This window comes from Orcinus orca, chromosome 16 (assembly GCF_937001465.1).
Source record: "Orcinus orca chromosome 16, mOrcOrc1.1, whole genome shotgun sequence".
NCBI lineage: Eukaryota > Metazoa > Chordata > Mammalia > Artiodactyla > Delphinidae > Orcinus > Orcinus orca.
The window spans coordinates 71,814,665-71,842,615 of NC_064574.1; the positions used below are offsets into that span (position 1 = coordinate 71,814,665).

Below are 27,951 nucleotides of genomic sequence, written 5' to 3' on the forward strand. Positions count from 1 at the left end.
TTAGTTTCTGAGGAACCTCCAAACTGTTTTCCATAGTGGCTTCACCAACTTACATTCCCACCAACAGCGTAGGAGGGTTCCCTTTTCTGAGGGAGGTTTTGACTGAGAGTGAGTGAATTACACAACAGACGACAAAATCTAAGCTGGGCAAGATTGAAAGGAAAGGGGTGTGGGGTTCAACGTTGAGAAAGTGGTTGAGAACAAGGTCACTGAAGCCTGGAGTCGGAGGAAGATTTGTTGGAAGGCGAGGATGAGGCGGCAGGAGTTGATTTCAGAGGTGCTGTGGTTATTAGTAATGACAAGGTCAAAGGATGGCCACGGGAGCCATGGCTGAGACAGGAAGGAACTTACCCTCCATGGGCAACCTTACCTGCTGTCACTTATCCCCAGAGGCCCTTGGCTATAAACAGTGCTAACACAGCACTTAGCACATGCCAGGTACCAGATGAAGAGCTTTAAATCAGTTACCTCTCCTAAGGGAAGATGTAGGGGATTTGTAGGGAGCAGGGGTGGATGAGCTGACCCCTTTGCCTATTCTATCCACACTGAGATGACACCACCAAGTGCTGTGGGCTAAAGACAGCCCCCTGCCCCAACCAGCTCAGACTTGAGTGGAGCTACTGGTCACCAATGCAACTCGAGCTGGAAGGAGACAAGAGCTCATGGGACCAGGGCCCAGTGGGGGAAAAGGAATAAGACCCTAAAAAAGCTTCAACCCTGCTCAGGAGGGGAACTGCTGGCCCATTTCACAGATGAGGAAAAGATCAGGGAGCTTGCATTCTCGTTGCACAGTTAGTACATCCAAGCTTCTCTCTCTACCCCGAGACTTTTTTGCTTCCTCAGCAGAGACCAGGCAGGCTTGGCACCTACAGCTGTACCTGGGTGGGAGGGCTGGTGCACCCTGCCGCCTCCATTTGTGTGCCCAGACTGATTGTACCTGGATCCGTCCCCCAAATAAGGGCTCCTCACTGGTCATGGGGGAGGGTGAGAAGAGGGCACCCCTTCCTCAATGCTCCGAAGACCCCAATTCAGAAGCCCAGGGAGGTGCTCCAGTTCCTATGGCCCTGGTGCAGTAACTTCCTCTCAGATCTGACACCCCCATCCGAGAAGGGACGCATGCACAGACACCACGTGCAGGTGTGTGATGCAACCAGCAGGTGGCGCCAGAGAAAGCCTCCCAAGTGCTGGAGGTGGGGAAGCCAGGATGGATACACCCACAGCCAGAGGGTTAAGACTCCAGAACTCCCAGGCCAAGCTGGGGTCTGGGACGAAAGGGCAGTGAGAAGAGATGGCACAGGAACCATCCCAAGGGGTACAGGCCCATCCTGTCACCTGTGGCATCATCTCCCCCAGCTGGCGTCTAAGAAAGCTGACTGCCGAAAGGATGGTCTGGCTGTTGAGCCAGATTTGGGGCCCACACTCCCATCAGCCTGACTGGGTTAGTCTTCTTCCTGCCTCAGTTTCCGCTCCACTTTACAGATGAGGGTAGCCTCTAGTAATTATCAAGATTTCAGGGGTATCTCTTCCCCACCACCATTAAACTCCCTTGTGATGTGGACTTATGGCAACAGAAGAGGGTTTAAATGCCCAGAAGTGTCCGTTTTATTTGGCAGTGCAGTAGGGAGCTAAGGCATGACCTGGTTGCTTCCAAGAGTTAGAGGGCCAGCAGTGGAGGGGAGAAGCAAGCCCTCTTGGGCACTGGGCGCCGAAGCTGCCTTCTTGGTTGTGGGCTGGGCCTCAGACCCGAGCCCCAGCAGACCCAAAGCTGTGTTGAAGAGGTTGATGGGGGCAGAGCCATCAGTGATGAGGGCTGATTTTAGGCCCAGGCTCTGGAGCAGTTTTACCTGGAAGGAGCAAGAGGCAGGCGAAAAGATATTCAGACCCTGGTCCCTTATCATCCCCTCGGCCGCCTCTCCAGGGTGGGCTGCCCCCCTCTCTGGTCTGACATTGTAGCCCAAGCCATCCTCATAGGACTAGTCAGTGACAAGCAAGGAACATAAGGGGAGCCTGAGGGTTGCATCCCCTCCGAGGCCTCGCGGGCCTGAAAGCTCTGGGAGCTTTCAGCCAGGTTGCAGCCGTCCAGTCCTTCCTATTCCTTAAATGCACCAGGTTTCATTCTTTGCACCTGGACCCTCTCCTGGGAAGCTCTTGTCGACTCTACAGAGCACTTAAGTATCCCCTCTTCGGAGGGGCCCTCCTTCCCCAGCTAACCTGACATGTCACCTCCCCCTTCACCATATCACCCTGTTGACTTCTTTCGAAGGGCTTGTCATAGACTGATGTCCCATCAGTTTACTGCTCTCGCAGGAGCTCCCACTCACTGAGTCTAGTGCTGTGCCTGATAGGACACCATGCTCGAATGACATGGGATACAGAGACAGTCCTAGTTACCCCCTCCCCTCGCCCCTCTGTCCCCGACATTTTTCTAGGTGTTGTGTTTGCCTCCCCGGCTCTGCCTTCTTGGTTCCAAATATGGTCCCAAGACATACACACAAAGACATATACACACACACCCATGCCTGCACTCTCCCCCCACCTCACCTGCATCTCCGGTCCTGCCACAGCAAGGTCCCTGATGGTGCTGGGACCCAGGGCCTCTGTCATCTGCTTGAACTTCTTCACCTCTACCTCAGCCAGCTGCTGGGCCTTGCTCACCTCCAGCTCCAGCTGGGCCCGGGCATAGATCAGTTCGAGCTCTCGCACTTTCTTTACTCGCTGGAGCTCAGCCTCCTGGAAGGGGAAAACCCAGCATTCTTTTCATTGTGTGGCCCCTGGACATGTCCAGCAAGTGCCCCAGCCAGCAAGCCTGAGGGAATTCAGATGGAGGGGATGGAATGGTAAACTTACCATCAGTTAGGGGTGAACCCCGGCTATGCCACCTTTTGGCTAGTGACCCTGGGAGCCCCTTAATTCAAGCCTCGGTTCCCTTCTCTGTAAGATGGAGAGAACTCGTACCCTTAATGGGATTTCAAGCATTAAATAAGATCTTGCATGTAAAACACAGGCAATACCTAGCATAAAGTGGGCCAGTGTTGGAGCACATGTCTGTAAGATGGGCGTAATCATCATCCTTACCTTCAGAGCAGGTATTAAGTGAATTGAAATAGGGCAAAAGACTTTGTAAACCACGAAATATTTGGACAGGGCTTTCTGTTAGGGTACTTGGTTTCCCACATGGCTTCAAGGACTGCAGCGATCGGGCTTCTTCCAGACCCCAAGGCCACACCCTTCCATGGGCATCTCCCCCACTCACCGTCTCAATGGCCAAGGCCTCTGCCTTGAGCTTGGCCTGGAGCACAGCGCCTTCTCCCTCAATGCGCGCCGCCTCTGCTCGGGACTCGGCCTCTGCCTTGGCGGTCCCAGTGCTCTCCACTGCGGTGCTGGAGACGGCGCAGAGTCAGAGAGACCCAGGAGAAAGCCCAGCCCTGCCCTCCTCTGCCCTTGACTTATGCTACAGCAGCACGAGGACACCTGCGCACGGACGCGCACACACACACACACCCCTCCCATCAGCTGCTCTTCCAAGACCCCCTGCCATCTTTTCTTCTAGTTCTGCACCCACCTCAGAGCCTCCAGCTCCAAGAGCTCCCTGCGAGCTTTTTCAGCTTCTGATTGGTCTAAGATCTTCTGTCTCTCAAGCCGGCCGCGGGCTGCTTGTTCTAGTCTCTGAGCCTCGTGCCTGGGTGGGAGAGGGGATAGGTAAGACACTGGCATGGGGCCAGAGCTGGAACAGGCGCTCCAAGGGCAGGGACCACTGGCCCATGGGAGGCCCTTGACGTGCAAATGAAAGCACAGCGTGTGCACTGTGCAAGCCAAGTGTGATTCTAGGTGCAGGGGCACGTGGCTGTGACCGCGACTCCTGCTTTCACACGAGTTACTTTCCAGTGGGGAAAAAAGGACAAGTAAACAGGGATGATTTCAGACAGTGACAATCTCCTTGAAAAATGGGTGCTACAATAACATGACTGGGCAAAGAGGGTGCTGCTTCAGTTGGGGTAAAAAAGAAAAGGGCTCTCCGACGAGGTGACCTTTGGAGGCCAGAAGGAGGAGAGAACATTCTGGGAGAACATTCAGGGAGAACATTCAGGGAGAACATTCTGGCCAGAGGGAACAGCCAGTGCTGAGTTCCCACCCTGAAGAGCAGAAAGGAGCTGGTGGGCCTGGAGCATGTGAGCCTGGGGAGAAGGCTGGAAGGTGAGGAGGGGGAGGCTAGGCTGGACCCCAGAGAGCCTGGAGGGCCACAGATACGAATCTGGGTTCCAGCACAAGCAAGGTGAGAAGCCACAGAAGCAGGGGTGGCATCTATTCCCACCTTAAGTAGCCCAGGCTATCTGCTGGGTAAGGAGGACAGCAGGCTGACCACCAGGGTGCTGTGTTACCCAGGTCCTAGCAGCAGGCTAGAGACAGGGACCCTGGAGAGCCGGGCCCACAGTGGGCATCGTGGAGAGCTGGGCCCATAGTGGGCATCGTGGAGAGCCGGGCCCCCAGGCCTCACTCACCTGGCAGCTGCCTCCTGGGAGTTGGTGGTGATCTCAATGGCCAGCTGGACGCTGCGCTGCAGGGCGTCCCGGGTCCTCTGGTCCACGGGCTCCACCGACTGCACATCCACACTGCTGACCACCAGCCCATTTTGGGGGAAGACAGCCCGGTCCCGGGGCTGGGGCAGGGCCATGCTGTCAGACCCCTTGGTTTCTGGTGTCTCAAAGCCAAAGACAGCAGTGCGAATGATGCAGGCTGAGTTCTTATGGAAGTCATCAAAGGTGACAGAGGCCACGGCCCCTCGCACCCGGGACGCGATGGCCTTGCAGGCATCACCCACGAAGTCGGGCACTGAGAAGAGCTTGGCCGTCTCTTGGGGGTCCTTCCGGTCACTCAGCTCAAAGTGCCTGTGAGCAAAGACAACTCTCTCACCTTCAAAAAGGACACTGAGGGCTTCCCTGGTGGCGCAGTGGTTGAGAGTCCGCCTGCCGGACAGGGGACATGGGTCCGTGCCCTGGTCCGGGAAGATCCCACGTGCTGCGGAGTGGCTGGGCCCGTGAGCCATGGCTGCTGAACCTGCGCGTCCGGAGCCTTGCTCCGCAACAGGAGAGGCCACAACAGTGAGAGGCCCGCGTACCACAAAAAAAAAAAAGAAAAGGACACTGACACCCACCTTCTGTGGTTGGGAAGGGTCTCACGATAGAGAACGCTAATTAGCATCTGCTGTGTGTCAGGTGAAGTCCTAAGAAACTTACATATTCCCATTTTATTTGCTCAGCCGCCCTATGAGGTGGGAATGAGCATTACCCCCATCATAGACAAGGAAATAGAGGTCCAGAGAGGTTAAGCGACAGACCCTAAGTCATGCAACAGGTGCCAAGCCAGAACGTTGAACCCAGGCAGTGTGGCTCCAGGGTCTGTGCCCCCAAAGATATCAGCGCCCATCTGCCTTTGTCACAGTCCTGGCCACTCAGGCAAGAGGTGAGGAACGCGTGCTTGGGAGTTGTTGAGTACCGCTTCTGCACCTGACTTACCTCCCCCAATCCTCATCACTGCCATCTGAGCTCTAACTATGGACCGGGCACAGTTCCAATTCTCACAGCATCCTTTCCACAGCCCCATTAGGTTGATGGTTATGTCCTTAGCGTCATTTTACAGACTGGGAAACTGAGGAAAGCACCCAATACTTGCCCAGGCCCACAGCTAGCAAACGGCAGGGCTGGGATGCACACCCATCAGCCTCAGAGTACTTGCTCTTGACCACCCGGCCACTCCCACCAGTTGGGTTTGATTCATCTTTTTAAACCTTGTAGTTACACGTTTGGCTGAAGTCACGCTAGGAGTTTAGCTGAGGAGTGTCCTCCTGCCGTTTCCCCCCACATTCTACCCCCAGGTGAGCCCTCATCTTTCCTGTCGCTCCCCCTGGGCGTCAGACTGGATTTGCATGAACCCCTGGGTTTCCTCCTTGACCGTGGCTTGGAGTCAGGCGTTCTGCCCTGATTGTGAGCTCAGCACTCGAGGCGGCATCTCTTCTCTTCAGGGTGCCCCCGGGGCTGCACCAGCAGGGGCCCTGGCCCTCCCCTCTGCCCCTTACCAGTTGTAGGCAAGCTGCAGCTGGAGCCTGGCGTGGTCTGCGGTTTCGATGGTGATGACGTCCGTGAAGAAGTCAGGCCCCAGCAGCAGGCAGAGCACGCGGCGGGCGTGGGGACACTTGGGTCGCCCAGCTGAGAGGGACAACACCGTGAACTGCTCCTCGGGACCCAGCGACACCAGCTCTGGCCCAAAGACCACGCTGCAGAGGGAGCCGGGAGTCAGAGGCCCGGAGAGGCCCTCCCGCCACAGCCCCACACGGCGCAGCCCCCAGGCCGCCGCTCACCGGGCTCTCTTCTCCCGGTAGTCGTACACCTGCACCGCGGCATTGTGGGGTACACGGTAGCTGACCACGTGGGTCTTGTTCCGGGGAGCGGAGGGCCTAGGAGTCTTGCATGTCTCTTTCTCACCCCTGTCCGCCAGAGGGTCCTGCCCCTTGTTCAGCAGCCCCTCCACCCCCGGAGGCAGCTCCTTCTCCCACAGGACTTCATCCTGGGTCAGCATGTAGGTGCTCCCAATCACAGCACGCACCTCGAGAGAGCAAGACGAGGAGGAATGTCACCGGCAAAGGGAGGAGGGGAAGAGTCCTACCCAGCATCCCTAAAGCGGAACTGGTCCAGGAGGTAGGACAGCATCGTGGTTCAATGTGGTCTCTGGAAGGAGGCTGCGTTCAAGGTCACTCTCTGCAAGTTCTTTCACCTTAGGCAGCTCTCTCACCCGTGTGCAAAAGGGACCTGATAGTGGCAGCCTCACAGGGTAGAGGAATGAATGACATCTCACATGTCTAGTGTCAAGAATTTGGCGTATAGTAAGTTCCCGATATTATTTCTTCTGGAATCTTCCTTCATGGGGCAGCCTGGAGGGCATCCCAGGGACAGATGCAATCCTAGGAACTAGGTAGTACACACTAACATTTCCTAGGATTCTGAGCTCTGCTTGTAGGTTGGATTCTTAAAGAGGTTGGAGATGTGGTCCTAGGTCTGACCAAGATCAAGGTTTAGGTGAGAGGCAGAGAGGAGGGATTCCACCAGGAAAAGGGTATGGGAGGGAGGTCAGGTCTTACTGTTCCTGGGCCACATCCCAGTCAGACCTTTATGCCGGAAGCCAGATCTGCACTGGGGACTAAGTTTCCATCCTGAAATCTGGTTCATCTTCTTGCTTGAGAGCTCTAACATTTGAAATTAGATATTTAAGACAAAGGGAAGGCAAAAACTCCAGAGAATGCCCTCATATTTAGCAGCCGGCTGGCTTGGATGCTACTAGCGACACTGTTGAATCCCTTCTGTCACCTCCACCATGCATCTCCCCACCAGCATCACCCACTTGCCCAGACCAAGCCACCACCCAGGGCCACATGGCAGCGATGGCGCCCATCCCTCAGTGCTTACCCTTCCGGTTTTGACGTCCTGCACGTAGATGCCCTCGTTCTCATCCAGCGGGATGGCCTGACGCTCTTCTACCACCTCCACCTTGGCAGGTGGCACGTACTCCAGGGGTCCACGGATGAGCCAGCGGTCCCCCGCCTGGTGGGAGACCTTCTCCTCACCCTCCCCCTCCTCCAGGGGCCGCAGGGCCCTCAGTAGCAGCCCCTGCTGTTCCGACAGCACGTATACGTTCTGGATGCCTCGTTCCAGCTTCTCCCCGGGCTGGAGGAAGAAAGACTTCTCTCCCTAGTGGGGAGAAGCGGGTCAGGAGCAGTCGCCACCCAGGGCTGTGGGTGCCTCTGATGGTACCTCCTTCAGCTCCATGTGACCATGGGCTTGTGCTGAGGACAGGAGCCCCCAAAAGCACCCTCCCCACCCTTACGTCATACAATGAATCATTATCTAGACTGTGAGGCACTCTACAAATGCCTGTAGATCTGGTCAGACCTGCCCTGGGACTTCCCTGGTGGCGCAGTGGTTAAGAATCCGCCTGCCAATGCAGGGGACACGGGTTCGAGCCCTGGCCCAGGAAGATTCCACATGCCGCGGAGCAACTAAGCCTGTGAGCCACAACTACTGAGCCCGCATGCCACAACTGCTGAAGCCCGTGTGCCTAGAGCCCGTGCTCCACAACCAAGAGAAGCCACCGCAATGAGAAGCCCGCGTGCAGCAACAAAGACCCAATGCAGCCATAAATAAATACATTAATAAATTAAAAAACAAACAAAAAACCTGCCCTGAAAAGTTCTGTAAAGTGTCAAGGTCTGGGTTCTCACAAGCTCAATAGTTAAGAAGTAACCTATTATTGCTTTATTTCTCCCGTGCTTTGTTGCCTTGGGATGGTGTATTCCAGAGTTGGTAATCTCTGATCTTTGGGCCAAATCTGGCCTGCTGCCTAGTTTTAATATATAATATAAATACATATATGTGTATATATATATTTGATATAACCCACATATTATAAAATACACCTATTTAAAGTATACAATTCAGTTGTTTTGGAATATCCAGAGCTGCCCATCATCACTACTCCCTAACCCCAGAACATTATCGTCCTGAAAAGAAACCCTATACACACAGTAGCAGTTACTGCCCAGCCCCACTCCACCCACTACGCATGGATTTACCTCTTCTGGACATTTCACGTAAACGGAATCATACAATATGTGGTCTTTCACGTCTGGCTTCTATTGCCTGACATGATGCTTTCAAGTTTGTCCATGCTGTAGCACATATTAGAACTTCATTTTTGATTTTTACATTTTTGAATTATCTCAAGTACATGAGTGCCCTCAACCCCAGAAAGATTACCCATCATTCTTTTGACTGATATTCCATGGTATGGATACACCATATGTTTCATCCATTCATCAGCTGATAGACTGATGGGTTGTTCCTATTTATTCTACCTCCTGTTTTTGCAAATAAAATGTTACAGGAACACAGCGGCAGCGGTTCGTTTACAAGCCGTCTACGCTGCTTTCACGGCACAACAGCAGAGTTGAGTAGTTGCAACAGAGACCATATGGCTCACAGAGCCTAAAATATCTACGATCTTCACAGGAAAGGTGTGCCCAGCCCTGCTAGTCCCACATACAGTTCAAAGAGGGGATGAGGTAGAGGATGCGGAGAAGGGTAAACCAAGAGATTTGTTTGACGCAGGATGACAAAGTTTCCAGAACAGAGGGATGTGAAATATTAGAGGGAGTTTCCAGGTTTACAGACACAGTGCAGGGCCAGGGAGGCACTCACAAGAGAGGCCATGTGTGACCTCACGTCAGGGATGCCAGAAAGATCAATGGGACAGTGTCTCAAGGGATAGAGACAAGTGTGCACAGAGGCAGCAAAAACAAGCTTGGTGTTTCTAGAACATGTACCGAGGGTGGGAGGAGGGCAGGGACTGGGGTCCAAGGGCCTTAGGCCACTCCAAAGGCATTCACCTCTGGGTGACGTGGAGACACTCACCTTGACCACACGCTTTTGCCCCAGCTGGTTTTTGCCATCTGGTCCCACCGGGTCGAGAATCACACAGTAGTTGTGGGGACCCAAGGTGGTGATGGACACGACCCCCATCACCTCCTCATAGACATCTGGTACGTGGGCGTCTGTGTCCTGCGTGGTCACCAGCCACTCCTCCCCAGAGCGGCGGGTCACTCCCCTGAAGTCTCGGAAGTTCTGCCGCGCCCGGAGGTGCAGGGCTGTCTGTAGAGCGAGATGTCGGGGGGTTTGAATAAACCCACCTCTAACTTCCTTGGGGGATCTGGGAACCCTACTGGCCACTAAATGATCCAGGTCTAAGTGACAGTGCCTACCAATCCAAGAGGACTTCTTAAACCCTTTCAGGTGACCCAGGACACTCCTCAGGTGATCTTATTTTCACATTCTCTGACACCGTTCTCTGCCACTCTGAGAGTCTCCCACCCAGGGTCCTCCAGAGCACAAACCTTTTCCGTAAGGATCACAGCATCCACCACATCGAGAACCTCCTCAAACACTGCGGGAAGGTACGCACCCACGGAACGGACCAGCCATTCTTCTCCTGGGCCAGGGGCAGAGAGGCAAGGGTCAAAGGTCACCCAGCCTCTTCCCCAGCTGCCCCTCCTGCAGCCTAGACAACAGGGGACCCACAGAACTTTGTGGGCCACTTTGAGATGCCACTGCCCCTATGCTCAAGGCCTGACAGGAGTCATTGTTTTCCTTTTTTGAGGCCAGAGGAAGACCAATCCCTACCTCAGAAAGATTAAAAAAAAAAAAAAAAAAGCCCTTCCAAGTGCCCAAGTTGCTACATTCCAATACTCTGCTAGGCCTCCTCTAAGCTCCAAAGACCGACTTTTTTCCTTCCCCTAAAATGGGCAGAACTGCCTCTATTATAGCTGCAGAGGTCATTGAGCCTACTGGAGAAGCAAGAGTGCCGGGGGGAAAGTTCCAGTCTGGCCCTTCCTGGCCATAAACCCAGGCCTCAGTGATGTCATATGGAAAATGGGAGTCGTGGTGCCTCAAGGTTGTTGGAGGACTAAAGAAGTTGCCATTTGTAAAGCATTTGAACCGCACCTGGCTCAGTAAGCACGGCCTTTGTGAAGACCTCAGTTAATACATCACATTTGTCAAACACAATTGCTAGTTGTTTATGAACACCTGCTTTGCTGACCTAGAAACAGGCATGGCCGCTGCCCCCAGCTCATGGTAAAGGGTTGGGGGGAAGGAAGAGCCATGTCAGCATGATCGTGATCACAGGACCGGGGTAGAGCCTCCTGAAGGGGGTGGGGGGAAGCAGCAGGGAGCAGCCCAGAAGAGCTGGCAAGAGATACCAGGGAAATATTTCCTCCAGGCTACAAGTGGCTACCCCCAAACTTCCCCACTTCCCCTGTGGTCAAGGCACGGCCTGCCCACCCCCAACCCCCCCCGCCACCGTCAGCATCCCTTCAAGACCCCACCTGTCACTCTCTCTTTCCCCTCCCGGTCCCAGCATTCCTTGCGGGCCCTCAGCCGCAGGGCCTGGTTCTGCTTGATGACTGTTGCCTGAATGATCTCCACAACCTCCACCTCCTTCCGGGGGATATACGTGCCTGGGAAGGGAAGATGAGATGGGTGTTGAAGGTCAGAAGATATCAGTGCTAGAATGGGAGGGCAGGAAACCTCTGACCCTGAGCCGGCTGGAGAGGAAATACTTACCAGGTCCTTCAAATAGCCACTCATCTCCTGCCACCACCTTGTCTCCGTTCTTATCCTCAAAATCCAGCAGCGCCTTAAGATGGAGGGCGGTGTTGGGCAGAACCACCTGCAGTGGGGTGATGTCCTAATAGGGGAAGAAGGGGGGTCGCGAGGTATTCAGAGCTGGGACCCCTGGAGTCAAACCTGACACCGTGAAGGTCAGAGTCCACAGCATCAATCTCTCCATGTCCCAAAATAAGACTCCGAGTGGAATGTACAAGGTAGGTGTGGCCCCCAAGCCATCTGGTCTGAAGAGCTAAGATGGAGTTGAGAGCAAGAGGCTGTCACTGCTGATGGGCCAAGGACACGCCCTCCTCTGCAGAAGTGCTCAGATCCTGTTATGAACTAGAAATCCAGGTGGGAAACTGGGTAGAGGGCTTGATGGGAGATGTGGGAGAAACATCTGAGAAGCTGAGTAAGTGAGCATCTCATGGCCCAGTGTGCACTGGGGCTCTCAGGAAGTATAAGGTGGTGGGAAGGCATAAACTTCTATAACAGGCACATTTGAAGCATGAGGCTTTGTTTTCAAGATTGCCTCATGGTCACAAGACAGCCATTGTACTCCAGCCATCACATCTCCTTCCATCAGGAAGGGGGACCCAGCCACAAGCTGCCAAACCTTTTTTAGAGGTTTGTACAAATATTTTCTACAAATAGGATTTCACTTGATCTTTGATCCGAGGGAAGCAGGAAGGCAAGGAAAGAGGCTCATAGAGGCTAAGGGACATGATCAAGGTCACACAACTAGTAAGAAACAGAATCAGGATTTGAACCTCAGCCTTATTAAAGGTTACCTGCCACTCCTTACTCCAACTAGAGTAGCCCCCTGGGAGGAGAAGCTCAGATAACTACTTCATCCACCGACCACACTCTGGGTTGGAGAGGCAGAGCTGGAGGTTTCCTGCCCCTGCCTGGACATCTTCTATGTGCACAGCGCTCGGCTGGTTGTGGTGGAGTCAAGACATACCCCCATCTTCGTGGAGTTGAGGTTCCAGTGGGTGATAAGACAAACACAGACCAATGCCTCCAAGCAGACTGTGGACCGGGTCAAGGGGAAGAGGTTGCAGAAGTCCAGGTGAAGAAGTTGGGAAAGGCCCTCAGAGAGTAGCATTTGAACTGGGGCTCAGAGGAAGCGCTGGTTTTTGATATAAAGGTGTAAAAGGAGGAGGAGGAAGGTGTGAGCATTCTGGGAAGAGCATGTAGTCCAGTACGGTTTTCATTTCTCACATCTACTCCATCGTCACTTCCTGTCTGTCCACTGCAAATCCAGGTCTGCCTTTATGTATCCCTGCCACACCCTCACCTAAGCCGCCAACACCTCTCGCCTGGATGATGGAAATATCTTCCTAACTGGTCTCCTGGCTGCCTCCTTTGTCTCCTTCCAGTTTGCCCCGCACACTGTTACAGGCTTTCAGCTTGAGTGACTAGGTCCAGTAGTACCACCAAGTGAGACTGGGAATATGGGACAAGAACAGATTTGGGGGTAAGGGGACGTGTTAGGCTTGGATAGCCAGTATGAGGCGACTGTGGGACATCTAGGAGAGGGCTTCCTATAGGCAGCTAGGGGACTCACAGCCTGTAGTTCCCAGCTAAGGTATAGAGTTGGGTGTCTTCAACACAGATGAAGTGATCAGGCCATGAAAAAAAAAAAAAAAAAAAAAAGAAGGAACAGGATATTCAGGACAGAACCTGAAGGCAGAGGGGATGGGGAGAAGATGGAAAATAAAGACATCCACAGAGTAAAACACAGACAAGTTTTAGTAAGAGGGCAGATCAACAATGGACATGGCTGAGAGGGTCTGTGAGACACAGAATGACAGTCCACTGGGTCTGCACTTAGGATGTCTTGGGGTTTTGCCAAAGTGGGATCAGCGGAGGTGGGGGGCCAGATGCAGGCGCTTGTGAGGCAACAGGGCAGAGAACATCAGGTACAAGTTGTCAAAGTAAATAGGAAAGATTGTAAAGCAACTATACCCCAATTAAAAAAAAAAACTAAATACAAAAGAGAAAGCAGATAGCTAAAAATTAGATTGACAAGGCCATTCATAAAAGCCCATACAAACTTAGTGTGCATATCCTGGGACCCAGAAATTCTTATTAGTTTCTACTCTTAAAACAAAAAAGAAACTAGGGCTTCCCTGGTGGCACAGTGGTTAAGAATCCGCCTGCCAATGCAGGGGACACGGGTTCGAGCCCTGGCCCAGGAAGATCCCACGTGCCGTGGAGCAACTAAGCCCGTGCGCCACAACTACTGAGCCTGCGCTCTAGAGCCCGCAAGCCACAACTACTGAAGCCCACGTGCCACAACTACTGAAGCCTGCGTGCCTAGAGCCCGTTCTCTGCAACAGAAGCCACCTCAATGAGAAGCCCGAGCACCGCAATGAAGAGTAGTCCCCGCTCGCCGCAACTAGAGAAAGCCTGAGCGCAGCAATGAAGACCCAACACAGCCAAAAATAAAAAACAAATAAATAAATTTATAAAAAAAGAAAAAAAAAGAAACTAGCATGCACAAGGGCACACACACACAAGGATATTCACCACAGCACTGTTTTTCCTTATAAATTGGACACATCCTAAATGGTAACTCAGGAGAAGGGCTGAACCTCTATCATATGGAATTACAAACAATTAAACAAGAAATGACTTATGCACCAAGATGAGAAGTTCATTCAAAATACACTGGCAAGTGACAATGTGCTAGCTCTTATGCAAATAAGTTAGAACCAATACTTTTTTGGATACACACTTACATGGATGCACAGACGTATCTGGAAGTGTATACCCTGAATGGATGACAGTAGATACCTCTGGGGATGGAGAGCAGATACTGGTGGTGGAAGTCAGAGAGGCCTTTACAGTCTTATGAATGCATTCTTTAGATGAAAAGTGTGAACAAGTAAGCTTTCAAGGCCAGAAAAGGATGGAAGAGGCAGAGCACGTTTATTGGCCAAGAGAAAGGCACCAGTAACAGAAAAGTTAAAGGCAGGAGAGAGAAGCTCTAGGTGGGGATAAGATCAAGAAATAGAAGGATGCATCTTCCTGGGTCCACGGATGGAGGGGAACCTCCTAGAGGCTCCAACAGGTAGAAAGGAGACACAGGGAAGGAAAGGGGACACAGACCCATATCCTTCCAGATGGCCTCAATTTCTAAGTAGGTGACCAAGTTGTTTGAGAGTGAGAGAGCAGAAAACAGGAAGAGAGCCGAGAATGATCAATATTTAGAGGCAGGCAGGAGGGAAAAGAAAGGAGAGAAAGCTGGTTGGGAAGGAAACATTAATGAGCAGGGCTTGGGCTGGAATGAACCACTTATCCCACTGGCTACTTATAATACTGTTGGGGTGTATCTACCCGAGTGAGAGGACAGAAAGATCAGGCGGGGGTAATACCGCTCGAGGACAGGGTGTGGGCGCAGGTCTAGCGCACGAAGAGCGTGTGTTAAAACAACAGGGCTCCGCTGGGGCAGGGAGAGACCAGGAAGAGAATCTGAGGGACAGGAGAGAAGTGGGATTCAAAAGCCTGGAGGCAACATGACAGCACAGGAGGACTAGGAAGGGGAGACTGATGGTTAAGGAGGAGCTGGGTTTAATTTCAGAGGCGGGGCAACAAGGACCTACTGCATAGCACAGGGAACTATACTCAACATTTTGTAATAACCTACAAGGGAGAAGAATCTGTAAAAGAGTAGATATATACGTATGTACAACTGAATCACTGTGCTGTACACCTGAAACTAACACGACACTGTAGATCAACTTTACTTCAATAAAAAATATAAATATTTTAGCTAAAGAAAAAACTTCAGAGGTGGGGCAGGTGCGGGAATAAACCACCCAGTCCAGAGTGGACATGGCACTGGGCAGGACTGAAGCAGAGGATGTGAGGGTCAGACTTGAGGTCAAGAAGGCCAAGATGTTGACAGGGTTATCGCATGGACATTAGTGAGGCTCCCAGGAGGGCCGGGGAAGGGAGGCCCGAGCCAGGTGGCGCCTCAGTGAAGGGAAAGAAAGTGGTGTGGGTAGGGGCCAGTGCCTCCAAGGAGGGCGAGTGCCGACTCTCTGGTAGAAAGGAACATATTGGTGGCACTGGGCTCAGAGGAAGGGAAGGCCCTGCCCTCCTGGCCTGGAGCACGTGGGGTCTGAGAATAAGCTGCTGTGAGCCGGGGCTGCCGTGGAAGCAGAGGTTAAAGAGGCAGCGATGAGGGAAGTTCTCTCCACCCTAGGGAGCTTTTAAATGCTGGTGCCCATCCCCCCAAAAGGGGGGGGGTGCTTTCCCTGGCTGTCCAGTGGTTAAGACTCCATGCTTCCACTCCAGGGGGCACCGGTTCCATCCCTGGTCAGGGAAATAAGATCCCACATGCCACGTGGCCAGAAAAAAAGAAGTCTGGTTCCAGACCACCCCCCACAGTTCCCTCCAAGAGAGGGATTTAGTTTGTCCAAGGCAGAACCTGGATGTGGGTGATTTTCAATTTGTGACAGGTTGGGACTTCATAAGAGTTGCAAGAATAGTACAAAGAATTCCCTTACCCCCTTCACCCTGATTCCTTAAGGGTTAACATCCGAATCATTCTTCATCCCTTAGTATCTCCACACACATTTTCCCCAAAGTGCCTGCAGCTAAGTGGACAGGAACGCCTCAGCGCTCCCGGGTCACACTCTTACGCTCCCAGGATCAAGAAGCACTGCTTAGTAGAGGAGCCCAGAGTGAACAGTGTAAAACGGCAAGGAGGTGAAGGTAAACAAACGTTATAGAAATGAAGGCGGGGTGCCCTCTCACTCCGGCCCAGGGCCTTAGGGCAACATGGACGAGGGCCTGGCTGGCACTACAGGTCCGCGATGGCTTCCCGTGGAGCGGCCACAGGCGTCCCGAGCCTGGGCCTCACCTGCTCCACCACTGCTGTCACCGCCCACCGGCGTCTGGCATTGTTTGAGAGAATGAAACGCTTACTCTTGGCACAAGTCATTTAGTGTCAGACTGGCCAGGAGCTTCAGGCAGGCTCTGGAGCCTGGAAGATTAGGTCCGGAGATGGGCCGACAGCTCTCAAAGGTCTGACCTGGGCATGTGAAGAGGAAGGGGATGTTTGGGGAAGGTGAGTGGAGGGGCAACAAGTCAATTCTGTCCCAGTGAGAACCAGCAAATGTCACCTCCCACCCCCTCCCACGGCCCCAGTTTGTTTTCCCTCCAGAAAGCAGTGCTGAGCCCTAGGTCAAGGTAGCAGGACAGGTAGAGTGGGTACGGGGAAGGTGAGCAGGTACCTTTTCCAGCACCTCCCCTGGATACAGGGGGAAGGGGTCCTGGGCCAGCCGGATCTCTAGGTCAGCGTGGCGGAGCCGTACTTGTCCCGTGACGTCGAACAGCACGGCGTTCTGGGCGTCCCGGGCCACCGGGTTGGTTATTGTGCAGTAGTGGCGTGGGGGGATCATCACCATGTGCTTGGGGGCAAACAGGACCCTGTTGGAGGGTGAGAAGCAGTGTGAGGACCCAGGGGACCCCCCGTTCCTATTCCCGAAGGAGGCGGCGAATGGGAAAGAAAGCTTCCTGTCACCCAAGCCAGAGAACAGGAAGGAGGAGATGGACGATCATGGCAGTCAGGCTACCAGGCCCTCCTTGGCCCCAGGTGCCCACATAGCCCGGTCCCAACACCAACCTCTCATTGTCCTGCCGGATGTAAGTCTTTGGCCCGACCTCCACGCGGGACACGTTGCTGTTCTGGTCCAGCACATGGATGTAGTGGTATGGCGGGATGCGGATGATGGACTCTTCAGTTGCCATGGTGACTCCTGAGCCCAGGGAAGCACAGAGTGTGAAAGACAGATGGGGAGAAGACAAAAGATGAGTCCAGGGGGCTTGGGATGAGGTGGGCATGAAGACTGGCTGGCGCTGGGGAAATGGGCCCTTCCTCCTCCGGCTCAGATTATGCCATCCTTCACTGTCCCCACACCCATCTGTTCCTTTCTTCCCACCCAGGGCAGCCCATCCAGACCTCATCCCTGCCAAGAGATGCTTGATGCAGTTAACCACAGAAGCCCAGGGTTCTCCGCCAACTCCTTTCCCTCATTCCCATCTACTTTACCTCCCCCAAGCTTCCTGAAGTACTGGGAGGGGCTTAAGATCAAAACTCCCCCAATCTCCAACCCCCATAGCGTAGGAGGCGGAAGCACAGCAAGCTGGGAGAGGGGGTCAGCCTCTGGCGGTGCTGTGTGTCTTCCCCAGCACGGTGGGGGGCAGAGGCTCTGAAGAGCTCCCTGGCTCCTCCAGGGGCAGCCTCCTTTATTTCAGGGGATCCCAAGGGCCCCAGCTGTATGCAAACATTAGCCCATAGCCCAAGAATGTTTGCATGATCTTTGCAGCCCTCCCGCCTTGCACTTTAAGCAATCCTGGGATGAACTGTTTAGATGTGGGCCGCCTCTCAAGGAAGGGGTCCCTGATGGAAATGATGCTCCCATAGAATCAGCTGGATTAGAAACACCTCAAAGGGGACTTCCCTGGTGGTGCAGTGGTTAAGAATCTGCCTGCCAATGCAGGGGACACGGGGTCGAGCCCTGGTCCAGGAAGATTCCACATGCCGCGGAGCTACTAAGCCCATGAGCCACAACTACTGAGGCCCGCGCGTCTAGAGCCCGTGCTCTGCAACAAGAGAAGCCACCGCAATGAGAAGTCCATGCACCACAGCGAAGAGTAGCCCCCGCTTGCCACAACTAGAGAAAGCCTGCGCGCAGCAAAGAAGACCCAATGCAGCCAAAAATAAACAAATAAATAAAAATTAAAAAAAAAGAAACACCGGAGTATTCTAGTCCTTTCCTCCCCAGTTCTCTGTGGTCTGTTGCCACCTGTGACTCCCTGCCATCATGGGTAGAGGTGGGTGGGAAGGAGAAAGCGAGTGAATGAGTACTGCATTCTGTCCACCCCCACCTTAACTGCTTCTGAAACCTGGCTGGTTACCTCCAGTGCTTGGCCTGTTCAGGAATGTCACACCACCTACTTAAACCCCATCCCTGCCTCCAGCATGCCTTGGACTTTGGACATGTCCCCTGGAGTCACACAAAGGGAACCAAGTTTACTAAGTGATTCAAAGCCTTGCCCTCGAGACTTTGGTCAAACTTTTTTTTTTTTTTTTTTTAAGTTTTTGGCCACGCCTGCATTGGAAGTGCAGAGTCTTAACCACTGGACCACCAGGGAAGTCCCGGTCCAACATTTTTGAAGCCACCACCAAAAAGGAGTGGTACACCATCTAGTCCACCATCCACACAGCTTCCAAACTGGGTGACAAATGTGAAGTGAGAAGGAGGAAGGGGGAGTGGCTTCGCACAGGAAAAAGAGGCTGGAGCCACAAAATTACAGAATCAAGGCCCAAGAGTTTTACTTGATCCACACAATCTGTAAAATTTCTTTTGTTTAGAAATTGTGAGTTACCACAAACTTCCAATTCCTGCTTCTCTTGAAGAATGAGGAGCCAGGCCTTACATTCCCACGTGGCAAACTGACGAGAGCCACATAGCAGCTGAGCCCTTTAGACGGGCCACAAGCTTTCCTGCTTAACCACAGTCCCCACCACTCCCAGCTGTCTTACCCCTGGCGCTGATGCGCTCACATCACCTGTGTGGCTCCTCTCTAAAACCTTCCAACTCAGCATCATCCAAAAGGACTTTCTACAATGATGGAAATATTCTTAATCTGTGCTTTCTTTGGACTGACCACATGCAGCTATCAAACTCCTGAAATGTGGACAGTGTCACTGAGGAACTAAAATGTTAATTAGTTAATTTTTTTTCAGTTCAAACTCATTTCCTTTTTATTAAAGTCCAAGTTATGTTACATGGTTTGGTACTTAAAGGAAAACTTGTTCAAATAAGTTAATATGTTATCATCAATATTTCCAGGTGATTGTTTACAATCAAGTAGCACTATCAGTAAATTCTCGGGAATCCCATCCATGGGGTTTACACTTTGTCAAGACCCAGTTCCTCTGGAGTGGAGATTTTCAGTTCTTTTAAAGTTGGTCTAAGTTCCTGGATGACATAGGGGTAGATTTCCTTATGAGGTTCTGCTTTGTCCTTAACAACCTCTAGGATGCGAACTGCACTAGCAAAATCATTTAAGCGTCTGCATGTCTGCAAAGCAACATCAATGATTTGGGGCTCTGGAACCAGATCACAGCCAACAATCGTGTTCATCCCTTTACGCAATTCCCAAGCATCAATATCTGGCTTATTGAAGTATATCACCCAGCGAGCAGCAAACTCCTCCATCTGTCTCATGTGACCCATGGGAGTAGCAGCGAATTGACTGGGTAACAGCGGCGGGACCGGGGGGGCTGGTCCGGGAGACTGACTGCTGCTACCGAGCAGCGCCGCGGCAGGCAGCAGTGCCGCGGCAGGCAGCAGTGCCTAGCGTAACAGTGATGGCGGCACGCAGGTTAAGGCTGAGAAGCCGGGTGTGAGCTCAAGACCGCTCGGGAGCTCGTGTTTAATTTTAATTTAGTCAAATGTGGCTGGTTGATCCCATATTAGACAGTGTGGATCTAATTAGTTGAGTCCCAGGTAGGGACAATGAGTCATGCAAGGCCACACAGCAAGTTGGTGGTACCATCAGGATGAGAATCCCGATGGAATGCCTGGTCCTGTTTCTCTCCAGTGGCAGTGCAGTACAATGGTGAGGGACATGGATTCAGCCAGACTACCTGGGCTTATTTACAATTCTGATTTGCTGCTTTGCCTGGTATTGTTTCCTAATGTCTTACCTCATTTTCAAAGAGGTTACAGTTTTGATCTGTTTTCTTGGTACACTTTCTACATCAGGGGGCTATTATTCTGCTCCTCAATTCTTTTTCTTGCAACTTTGTATGGGATTTGACCTTGATACTTTCCTGTTGCCTGTATGTCAAGTTAATTTCCCTTAACTTTTCTAGTATCAGAGCTCCCTCTTCTGTTGATTTCAGGGAGTGTTTGAAAATCCAGGTGCTAGTCTTCTGCTTTCTGTTCTCCCCACTCTCACCTGGACCTTGGCTTTCCTTCCTCTCTACTGCTCATCCTGCCCGGCTGTGCTTCCATTCCCCAGGAGAGGGCCCCCCAAGAGCACCCCACCCCCACCCCGGGGCTAGGACTGCCTGGATCTTGGTTCTAACCCTTACTGGATGGGTGATCTCAGACAAGTCCCTTGCCCTCCCTATACCCGTTTCCTGGCCTGTGAACTGGGGATGGATAGGTCATCAACCCCAACGTACGAGGACTGAGTTAATCATAAAGCACTTGGAACAGAGACTGGCTCTTAGCAGCACTGTGTGTGTGGCTTACAGCTGAGGGCCAGCTTCCCTATCCAGTTGGAGGATGTGACCTGGCACCAGAGGCTCCCTACCCCATCTGGCATCTCGGCCTTAACCCTCCCTTGTTTACGGATCAGGAAGGTGGCAGGTTTTTGTGTCACCCCAGCTGTGGGCCTAGAATAGCAAAGGAGCATCCGACAGCCCAGTGAAGCCTCTTCCTGGGTCTCTGCAGGGCGGAAGCCTGGCCAGGAAGCCAGATGGGGGAGAGGAAGGGCTAGGGCTGCAAGAGGAGGGTCTGTGCAGCCCCACAGGGAAGATTTAAACTCTAGAAGGCCACACGAGGCTGGGAAGCAGGCTCTGGGAACAGCCTCCAATGGCTCCTTTGGACGATCCCTCACCCCCTACAGCTGAGGCCTCTCGACCATCTGTCACCCCAGCTGGGCCCAGTCAGGGGGGCCGAGAGCTTCGCCCAGCTCACTGACTCAGCTGAGAGTCATCCCTAAAGCTAATCAGGCTGGGCTCCTGCCTTATTCCGAGGCCATGCCCTTGCCAGCTACCCTTGTTTCAGTACCAGGACCCTGTCTCACCTCCCTGATCACCCACCTACCCAGCCCTAAAGCTGTGCCTTCCATGTAAGTTCACCTGCTAAGTTCACCCAAGAACAGGTTTTGCCTTTTCAATCTTGCCGTCCCCAGAAGTGAGCCTCACTAGAGGCCCCTCAGACCAGGGAGACCACCCGACTCAGGCAGCATGATTTAGACTTCCATGGTTTATCAGATAACGTGTACAGTTAGAGCATTTCACTTCCAACATACCAGGGCCCTCAAAAGACAACGGCTAAGGACCATGTTGACCTTTGGAAGGTCCTGCCCAGCCCCGAGTTTGGCCCAACTCCCTAAATTCACCGACACCTCCCTTCAGTGTCTGCTTCCAAGATCTGCCCCGTAGTCTGCTCTCTGGTACCCGTCCAACCTTGCCTGATCACACTGATCCTCATGTGTCATGAGGCTCCTGCCAGAACCAGCCAACTTTTACCCAAAGTCTCAGAGACCAGTGGCTCCCCCACTGCACCCCACACACCAAGAAGGGAGGGATGAACAGAGAACAAAACAGCCTGTGAGAAGAAGCTGGCTTCATCCTCTAGTGAAGAGGCAATTCTGGCCCTGTTCTGGCTCAAGAGTAAACTTGCTAGAGCAAAATTCAATTAATGAATGAGTCATATCATGACGTATCAGAGTTTCAGTGTCAGTTGTGAGTGGCTGACAGTGAATCTTAAACAGCAGATGCCCAGGTGACCAGCCACACTGGGTATAGGTCTGCAGTGTCAGCATCACCTGGAAGCCTGTTAATAATGCAGAACCTTGGGTTCCCCCGACCCCAGAGCTGCTGAATTAGCCAGCATTTTAACTAGATCCCCAGTGATTTGGGCATACCTTAAACTATGAGCAGCTCTGGTCTATAAGAGCCTCTCAACCCTGCCTAGCTGTACATCAGAATCACCTGGAGATCTTTTCAAACCACCCATCTCTGGGGATTGATTTAACTGGTCTGGAGTGGGGTCCTAGCATTGCTATATAGAAAAGTTCTTCCACTGACTCTAATATATAGCAAAGACTGAGCTCTGTCACTGCAGATATGACCTCGGGCCACGTGCTAGCCTCCAAGCCTCTCTTAGACTGGAGTGGGAATAAAAGTGACTGTTTCCTGGGGTTAAAGGGGTTAGAGACTGGAGCATGTCTAATACACAGTAGGAGGGGTTAAAGGGGTTAGAGACTGGAGCATGTCTAATACACAGTAGGAGCACAACGATGGCCTGGAGGAGGAAGACCAAAGATGAACCCAGATGGCAAACTGTTCCTCAAAAGCAGGGAATGTCATGTATTTTCCCCCAGCTCCTCACCCTCAGGTCCAAGTAGACCCCCAGCCAGCACAAGTCCCCTTGTCCCAAGGCCTGAGCAGGCCTGAAGTTGGAGGAAAGGTTGGAGACAGCCTTGCCACCATCACGTCTATCAAACTTAGGTTTAGGAAAATGCACAGGAAATTCAGCACAGACAGGGAACTCATCTTTGCAGTTTCCCTTCACGGATTTTAAACATTCTAGTCTTTGTTTAGAGAATGCAAGAGTCACATTTCTCAGGGACTGCAGAGAGGCTGTTTTTACCAGACAGCTTCCCAATTTAGGGAAATGATTTCCTGCTTTGGGGGACTATAGTGGAAATTCTTGAGAATTTGTTTCACATAAATCACTTCTTTAGTAACAGCAAAGTTTTAGGACCTTTTCTTCCTAGGAAAATCTTATCTGAGCTCTAGCCCAACTGGGCCACTTTTCGGGAGCAGCAGCTTTTTCTGGGGACAGAACAGCCCTGCCAGCTCCGGATGATGCTTGTCCTATTTCTATCCTACCTCCAGATGCTGCCAATTAATGCCAGTCATTGAAGGCAAAGATTGGCTAGATTGGAAGTGACCCAGGAACCAGGTTGCAGAACCCCTGTTTTCTAAAATCGCCCAATCATAGGACTCAGCTGGTCGTATTGACGCCCAGGCCTCACCCCAGACGCACTAGGCTAAGGTTTCCAGGAACGACTCTGGAATTTCTATCTTTGGCAAGTGCCCCCCCATAACAGCTCCCACTTATTAAGAACTTAATCTGTGCCTGGTATTGTGTTAAATGCTTTTAATTAACTCATTTCATCCCCATAAGAACCTACAAATTAAGGAATTTGCTCAGGATCACACAATGATCAAAGGACGGAGCCAGAATTCCACCTCAGGTATTGTGACCGCAGAGCCCCCAAACCAAGAAGTAGTGTGGCCTCCGGCAAAAATGGCAATAAGATTCTAAACTAGAACAAGGACTTAAGGACCTGGGAGGGGCTGGGTACTCTCCAGGAGATAGTGCCACTGCAGTTCAAAGGTATTTTCGGTAACCTAGGAGAGCAGCACCCAACAAGGAGGCCAGAGTAACCTTAGAGCTCTCTAGCTTTCCCTGGGCCAGCCATTCAAGGTGGCTGCCCCTACGTGCCCATGGCTTTAGAGAGCTGCCCTGTCCAGAAGGCCTCACCCTCAGGGGAGGCAGAGTATACTGTGTGCCAAGGGTGGAAACAGGCAGAAGTTTCTGGCAGTCAGTTGGCACCCGTGACAGCCAGCTTTTCTCCCCATAATATCTAGGGGCCCACCCAGACAGGGAGCAGAGAAAACAGAGCACACCTGCCTCTACTACTATCCCCCAACCCTCCATGCTGCTAAGATCCCCAGAATCTTAGAAGCACGGCGGGTCCAAGAGAGCTTCCTGTTTTCACTTCCCAGTCCCAAAAAGAAAAAAAAGAAAAAGAGCCTTGCTCACCAAACTCCATGCCTCTGGAAATCAAGCCTACCTTAAGATTACTCTGCCAATGATTTCTCAAATGATCTGCAAGGCCCTGAGTGGCATAGCCTATTACCAGCTGGCATAGCCCTGAGTGGGGTCATAGGAAAGCCTCGATGTCTGCAGAGTTGAGGAATCTCAACGGGGACAAGTCACATTTTCAAAGCTCAAAGGGACAGGCCAGAGCTCAGGTCCCCAGGGGGAGTCTAGCAGGGACCAATCTCACTCCAGGAGGGACTCTAAATGGACCCCTTAAGTTTCCTCTGCCCCTACTGCTGATGGGGGAGCTTAAGGTCAGAGAGGCCTGAGATTAGGAGGAGTGAGGGTGTTGGCAAGATGACAAGTTGATCTACCTTTACTTCAGAAGCCAGAAAAAACTCCAAGGAAAGCAAAGCCTCCCAAGGCTAAGCTTCCACCCATCTTCTCCCGGTTCTGGTTCAGAGACCACCTGCCCCAGATGAAGCAAGCCCTAGAAGGCAGGACAGAGCTAGAGAGGGTCTTGAAGGACACAAGGTCCCACCAACTGGTTTGGGGCTTTGAGGCCTGTATGAAGTACTCACATCCAGAAGTGTGGCTGGCTGCAACAGAGTCCTCAGATCAGGAAACTGCTTCACCCAGCCCTAGAGATGACTTCCCGGCAGGGCAGGGCAGACTCAGGGGGTGAGGCTTAGGCATTTAAAGGGCCCTTGCAGCTGGTTCTCATTTGTTTGGTTTTGTTTTTTTCTCCTCTGGGCTGCTTCTACTGCAGCTGAAGGCACTGCAGCTCACTCAGTGCAGGAATTCCCACCTCAGAGCCAGCTGGCAGCACTGGCATGAGACTGGGGAGGGTCCTCGGCCCGAGGCAGGGGGCAGGTGCTGACCGAGTTCACTTCTACCCCATCTGGCTTTAATTTCCCAATCTGGGTGCGTACAATTTTGCCTCTCCACAGCTGTTTCGGTTCCAGCTGCAGTCCCTCCTCTAAGAGAAGATAACTTGGTATTTTTTATTTTAGATTCAGAAAATTTAGCCCAGGTCTCCAAAGAGATGTTCAATAGAAAACATAAACACATACACGTATGTCCTCTTTCTGGCAAGGTGCTGTGTTGGGAGCTTGGAGTGTCTCTCCTCTTCCCAAGTTTCCCAGCAGCCTGGGTTAGGGAAGAAGGGCCAAGGCCCCAGCAGGTAGGCTCTGCACCCTAAGGGCAGCAGCGCTCAGTATTTCCGCTGCCGGGGGAAGAGACTACTTCCTGAGGACCGGACTGGGGGGCTGGTGGGGCTGGCATCCTCTGAGTCCAGGCTGAAGAGGTCCCTGCCAGTACGAAGGATCTGCTCCTCCAGCTTCTTGTGTCGCTTCATGTCTGAGAGGACCTTGTCCAGGCGCGCTTCCCGTTTCTGGCTCCGGGCTGAGCTTCCTGAAGAAGGGGAATGAGAGAAATGTGGAAACGAGTGAGGCAGTGTGCACCAGACCTGCCTGGATCTTACTAATCACTTGGGGAGCTCATTGAACAGAGATTTCCAGGCCTGTCCTGGAGGTTCTGAGGTTTAGGGATGGGGCCTCAGATGGGGTGGGCAGTGAAGATCTGAATTATGAGAAGGGGCTAGAAATATGAAGACTGGGGAGAAGCATCCCAGGTTGGGGACGAGCAAGTGCAAAAGCCCCAGGGCAAGAACAGGGAGGTCTGTTCAATGAGAAATGTAGAGCTGGGGGAGACAGGAAAGATATGACCTACAGGCCACGATAAGGGGTTTGGATCTTTTAGTTTACATGGAAGCCCTGGGGGGAGGGCGGGGTTGGATTCTCAACTGACACACTCATACACCACCCCACCCCCGCCCCCCAGAAATGGAATCCTTTGGAGAATTTAAAACAGAGAAGTGACACAATTTATGTTTTGAAACATAAACCCGTCTCTGGCTGCTGAGGCTGGCGACAGGAAGACCAGTTAGGAGCTAACCACAACTATCTAGGCAAGAGAGATGGTGGCTTGGATAAGGGTGCAGGCAGAGCTAACAAGACTTGCTGCTGGCTTGAATGCTGGGGTAAAAGAAAGAGAAATCAACACTGGCTCCGAGGGGGCACTTCCCTGGTGGCACAGTGGTTAAGAATCTGCCTGCCAATGCAGGGGACATGGGTTCGAGCCCTGGTCCGGGAAGATCCTACATGCCGCGGAGCAATTAAGCCCGTGTGCCACAACTACTGAGCGTACGCTCTACAGCCCGCGTGCCACAATTACTGAAGCCCGTGTGCCTAGAGCCCATGCTCTGCAACAAGAGAAGCCACCGCAATGAGAAGCCTGCACACCGCAACAGAGTAGCCCCCACTCGCCACAACTAGAGAAAGCCCGTGCGCAGCAACAAAGACACAAAGCAGCCAAAAATAAATAAATAAAGAAATTTATTAAAAAAACAAGCAAACAAAAAGAGAATGGCTCCGAGGGTAAATTCTAGGAAGGCACACGGGATGGGAAACTGGGTCAGATTAGGAGATGTACACAGTAGTGTAGGGATGTGGATCTAGATAATAATGATAACGACTTGGCCTTCTGGGGGGGACTGAGATCAAAGGAATGGGAAGCATGATGGAATTATCTGCGGAAGATAGGGGACCACCAAAGCTGGAAGGATGGCACAACTGGGGGCATGCTCTCTCCTGAAACAAGTTCTGTAGATAGCAAGGCACCAAGCAAAGGCATCTTTTAGGGAGTCACTTTCTGAGTAAGTGGAAGCAGAGGCCCTTCACCACCACCCCAATTCTCCCCTCTTGTCTGTACCTGGGGTGCGTCTCCGGTCAATCAGGGAGTCCTTTGGTGTCATTGGCTCATCATCAAAGTCAAATTCTGTGGGCATGTGCGGTCTGGGACAGGGGGACAGAGAGTGAAAGGTGAGGGTGGTTCCCCCCAAACACCCCCACTTCTCCACAGCCTGCTGGCTCTTCCTCTCCAGCTCTCTTCCCTCCCTCCACTTCCCATGCTCCTGGGTCCCACCTCCCCTCCCTACTTCCTCCCGGCATCAGGGGAGCAGCCTCAAGGACAAGGTGTAAGGGTGTGCCCTCACTTTTCCTCTTCCTCCTCTTTGGTCTCTGGCTCCTCATCGGATCTCTCCTCTTCACTCTGGGCCTCAGGTGTGGGTGGCCGGCGGGGCAGGATCTCAGCCTGTAGCTCCAGAGTGCCGTGGGCAGCCAGCAGTTCATAGAGCCTTTGGATTTCCGAGGGGGGTGGCATCCAGGACTGCCCATCCGCGGGCAGCTCCACCTCTTCATCGCTGCAGGGCACGCACCAGTCCTCGGATTCTCCCTTGGCATGCTCTTCCCCCTCAGTGCTGGGGGCTTCTCCCTGCACCTCCTCGGCCCCGGACCCCTCATGCTCAGTCTCCTCCCGGCCTCCTTCCCCCTCTTCCTCGGCTTGATCGGCCGAAGCAGAGGGGCCTCCGGTATCCTCCACGGCCAGAGCCTGGAGGCCGGAGGTCACTTCCCCTTCTTCAGACAGAGGTGCCGCCGTGGTGGCTGCAATGTCTCCATGGCCCCGGACAAGGGACATATGTCACTAGGGAAGGGGCCCTGCGATGATAGGAGATGCAGGAGTACTGAACTGGGGATCCCCCAACCCCAAGGGTTGGGCTCCCCAGGGGTTTAGGGAATGTCTCTCTAACCAATCAGACTCCAACAGCAGTCCCTGCGAATAGACCGCCTGTTCCCAAGAGGGGTCGCTCCGTCCCCTCCAAGGACCCCGCCCCCACGGATCGAGATCCGATACTCCGGTGTTCCCAGGGACCGGCAGAAACCACTTTCCAGGCGGGAGAGGAGCGGACCCGCTCTTCTCGCCTTGATACCTCCCCTTTCTACACCTGGATCCGGCACCCTCTCCCCAAACCTCGAAGTTTCGCCACCTCAGCTGCCATACGCACCTAGGAGCTAAGACCCGCCTCCCGGGCTGCGCACGGTCACACTACGCAGGCGCAAAGAGATCGCGCGGGAGGCTCAGTTTCAGTCAAAGCTACTTGGAAGAGGAAAGCAAGGGAAGGCTTGCACATGCGCAGATAGGCGCTCCGGAATGATAGGCTTCGGCCCATAGTAAAGATGGCCACCTGGGCGGCGCATGCGCAAACCACCCAATAGGTTCTGCCCTAAAGGAGGCAGTACCTCGGG

At 52.8% G+C, this 27,951-nt stretch overlaps 2 protein-coding genes across 4 annotated transcripts; both read right to left on the reverse strand.

Annotated features, from left to right (window-relative positions):
• Nucleotides 1-1,578: 1,578 nt before the first annotated feature.
• Nucleotides 1,579-24,979, reverse strand: MVP (major vault protein). 3 transcript variants are annotated; one of them, XM_004268672.4, is made up of 15 exons: nt 24,388-24,979; nt 16,849-16,981; nt 16,457-16,652; nt 11,166-11,289; nt 10,928-11,059; nt 9,938-10,032; nt 9,459-9,695; nt 7,458-7,739; nt 6,356-6,600; nt 6,074-6,271; nt 4,500-4,886; nt 3,563-3,679; nt 3,254-3,380; nt 2,542-2,730; nt 1,579-1,844 (listed from the first exon to the last, which is right to left on the reverse strand). In XM_004268672.4, the coding sequence occupies exons 2-15, from the start codon at nt 16,971-16,973 to the stop codon at nt 1,626-1,628; spliced, it is 2,673 nt and encodes an 890-aa protein (XP_004268720.1). In that variant the 5' UTR covers nt 16,974-16,981; nt 24,388-24,979; the 3' UTR covers nt 1,579-1,625. The 3 variants fall into 3 exon arrangements, with proteins under 3 accessions (XP_004268720.1, XP_033282041.1, XP_049554631.1); XM_033426150.2 differs by having other exon boundaries at nt 24,181-24,979; XM_049698674.1 differs by lacking the exon at nt 1,579-1,844 and having other exon boundaries at nt 2,615-2,806; nt 24,388-24,641.
• Nucleotides 24,787-27,851, reverse strand: PAGR1 (PAXIP1 associated glutamate rich protein 1). Its single transcript, XM_004268673.4, has 3 exons — nt 26,862-27,851; nt 26,579-26,661; nt 24,787-25,219 (listed from the first exon to the last, which is right to left on the reverse strand). Exons 1-3 carry the CDS (start codon nt 27,341-27,343, stop codon nt 25,020-25,022), a joined length of 765 nt encoding a protein of 254 aa, XP_004268721.1. The 5' UTR covers nt 27,344-27,851; the 3' UTR covers nt 24,787-25,019.
• Nucleotides 27,852-27,951: the final 100 nt, after the last annotated feature.